Consider the following 2957-nt stretch of genomic DNA (forward strand, 5'->3'; position numbering starts at 1 on the left):
AGGAGGGCTTGTATGGCAGCGCCGGCGAGGGTCGGGACGAAGATGCGCTTGTGGTGGAGCACTGGTGTGGGCTCCGACACGTTTAAGTGGAAAAAAACGGTGTGTTAAATATAGCTGATTTGTATTTTTAGCGATTTTCTAGTTGAACTGGTTACTTGCTAGAGCATGTAATTTCACATGATATCAGATCTACAAGATCTAGGTTATCTTCCATAATAAGACTATTCATCGATCGTTACAAGCCTGGCACATCATTGGACAGATTAATGCTTAGTACAAGCCTGGCATGTTCACGACAAAGGTGATGACTTAACTCTCCCAATAGGCATCTCTGGTATCATAGCACAAGCCTACTTCGGCTCCTTATTTGGCAATACCTCAATTGTGACGCAAGATTAATGTTTACAATGATCGCATTCAAAGAGAGGTATAGTGCTCGAGTTTTATCGGCAGACCATGCAGTGGTGACGGCATGGGGTCCCTCACAAAAGTGTTCTCCTTGTTGCAGAGCTTCCATCTAAACTGTCGAACTAGGTAGTGCATCATCACCAATGTTTCCATCTTGGCAAACTCCATTCCCGGGCATATTCTGTGGCCGCCGCCGAACGCGACGTAGGAGCACGGTGGCGTTGTGGATGACAGGCTCTCGAACCGGGAGGGATCGAACTTAGCTGGCTCATCGAAAATGCTGGGGTCCATGTGGGTCACGTTTGTTGACAAAAACACCTGAGTATGGGGTAAGAGTCTGCATTAGCATTTTTTGCTGTAAATTCGATTTGAGGGCATATATATTGGTGTGAGCTAGGGAAAGGAGTTCAGAGTAGGAATGACCTGCCATCCTTTTGGGATGCAATAGCCTTCAAACTCGATGTCCTCAAGTGCTCTTCTTAAGATGCCGAAGACTGGAGGGACGATGCGAAGTGTCTCCTGCGCGACTCGCCATGTGAACTTCATCTTTGACAGATCTTCCCAGTCCAGGGCCTCTCGATCAGCCTTTTTCTTTGCAATCTCCTCATGCTCTGGTGTAACAAAAGGGAAAAAAACATGATTTTCCACACAAAATCTTAGTCTAGTACACCAAGACCATGGCAGATTGGAAATATGTCACTGTAAATTATAGTACATCCAATAGTATATATACACGATATGATGTGAATTTATTCATCTATCTAGGCACTTACCATGTACCATAGCTGCGAGTGTTGCCGGATCATTGGCGAGGTGCCTGACCATGAACGTCATGAGTATGGACGTGGTGTCATGACCAGCAATCAGGGCGAGGATACCGTTGTCGATGATTTCCTCGTTGGTCAGCAGCTGCTCGCCATGGTCGTTCAGCAGGCTGAGCAGGCGGCTGATGAGGTCCTTGTTCGCCGAGGCATTGTCCTGCTCCAGCTTATCCTTCTTGTCAAGCGTGATCCTCTCGAGTAGCCGCCGAGCCCTTCGGCTGGCCTTGAGGCTTCGGCTGAAAGCTGTGAACGGCAGGTTCACCGGAATGGCTACCATGCCCTCCAGCATGCGCACTAGATCATCGCCGAGGGCATCCCTCGCATCGCCCCTCTCGAGGCCGACGAGAAGAGCGGAGATCACGTCGAACGTCAGACGCTTCATAAGGGGCATCACTGTCACGGTGGTGCGGCCGTACCAATTCTCCTGTAGGTGGTGCCTTACCTCGGCGTCGATCCTGCCAATGTACAGCTTGAGCATGTCCGGCTTGAGGAACTCCAGAATCGCCCCGCGGATGCGCCGGTGATCGTCGCCGTGCAGGTCCAGGAGGCTCTTCTCCCCGATAATACGCTGGGAGGACGGGGGGTGCCTCAGATGCAGCGCGCTGCTGAACAAGACGAACTTGTTGGCCGCCGGGCCGGCCAGGAGGACTGTCGGAGTGCAGAACAGCGATAGCTTCGAAACTGGCCCATACCTGTTGATCTGGTCCCGTAGCCACCGGTCGACGGTGTTGGCGCGCATGGCGCGAATGAGTCCAACCGTCTGCCCAATTACAGGCAGTCCCAGTGAGCCAGGGGGGAGGTTGGCCGGACATGATTTCTTGGCTCTCGTCAGGAGGTGGATGGCTAAGGCAGAGGCCGTGACAACAAGTGCTACCACTTTGAGCAAATAATCCATTAGCAGGCAGTGTTCAGATGATACTACTTAACTCAAGCTGGTATTCCAAATCAGACCTGGGAACATATAGGAGCATGGATCGGCGGGGAAAAGAATTTTACTAGACGACTCTTCTCTTCTACACCAAATCACAACTACACGATTTTTATTGATGTACTTTTTTTTACGATTGCAGCTCGCCAGTAATTGGGCGTAAATGTTACTTCCACACCACTAGACGTGGGTGTTGAGATACATATCTTGTATATCCGGATTTGTATCCTCTGTAGTTATTGTATAGCGATACATATCTTTGTATTTACTATTGGACCCGCCTCCTTCCTTGTATAGTCGAGGACGTGGCCTATATGTACCGCCATATGCATCCGATCAATACATCGAGCATTGCATCTCTCTCTACATGATATCAGACACCTCCTAGATCCTAAACCCTAGCGGCGCGCCGCCTCTCTTCCCCGCGCGCCGCACCCCCCCCCCCCTAAACCCTAGCAGCGCCGCCTCTCCTCCCTCTCTAGCCGCGCGCCGCCTCCCCCCCCCCCCCCCACATCATGTCAACCCCTAGCTCCAACCCCTTCGCCGACTCCTCCAACCCCGACCCCGGCCAACTCCGCGCTGTCGCCATCACCGACCATGTCCCCGTCAAGCTGTCCACCACCGCCGCCAACTACCTCGCCTGGAATACGTACTTCTACCTCCTCTTCCGCGAGTACAACCTGCGCGATCACATCGACGGCACCGCCGACCTCCTCGCCTGCGACGCCGACTGGCTGGCCATCGACGCCACCATCATCCGCTGGCTCTTCCTCACCATCTCCCCGGACATCTTCAAGACC

At 52.3% G+C, this 2957-nt stretch overlaps 1 protein-coding gene across 1 annotated transcript; it reads right to left on the reverse strand.

The window, feature by feature from the left end:
- Positions 1 to 214: 214 nt before the first annotated feature.
- On the reverse strand, positions 215 to 2134 carry LOC127329911 (cytochrome P450 716B1-like). The gene is made up of 3 exons (XM_051356316.1): positions 1182 to 2134; positions 832 to 1019; positions 215 to 726 (listed from the first exon to the last, which is right to left on the reverse strand). The coding sequence occupies exons 1-3, from the start codon at positions 2122 to 2124 to the stop codon at positions 418 to 420; spliced, it is 1440 nt and encodes a 479-aa protein (XP_051212276.1). The 5' UTR covers positions 2125 to 2134; the 3' UTR covers positions 215 to 417.
- Between the last annotated feature and the right edge of the window lie 823 nt (positions 2135 to 2957).

Source organism: Lolium perenne, chromosome 2 (genome assembly GCF_019359855.2).
Source record: "Lolium perenne isolate Kyuss_39 chromosome 2, Kyuss_2.0, whole genome shotgun sequence".
In the NCBI taxonomy this organism is placed as follows: Eukaryota; Viridiplantae; Streptophyta; class Magnoliopsida; order Poales; family Poaceae; genus Lolium; species Lolium perenne.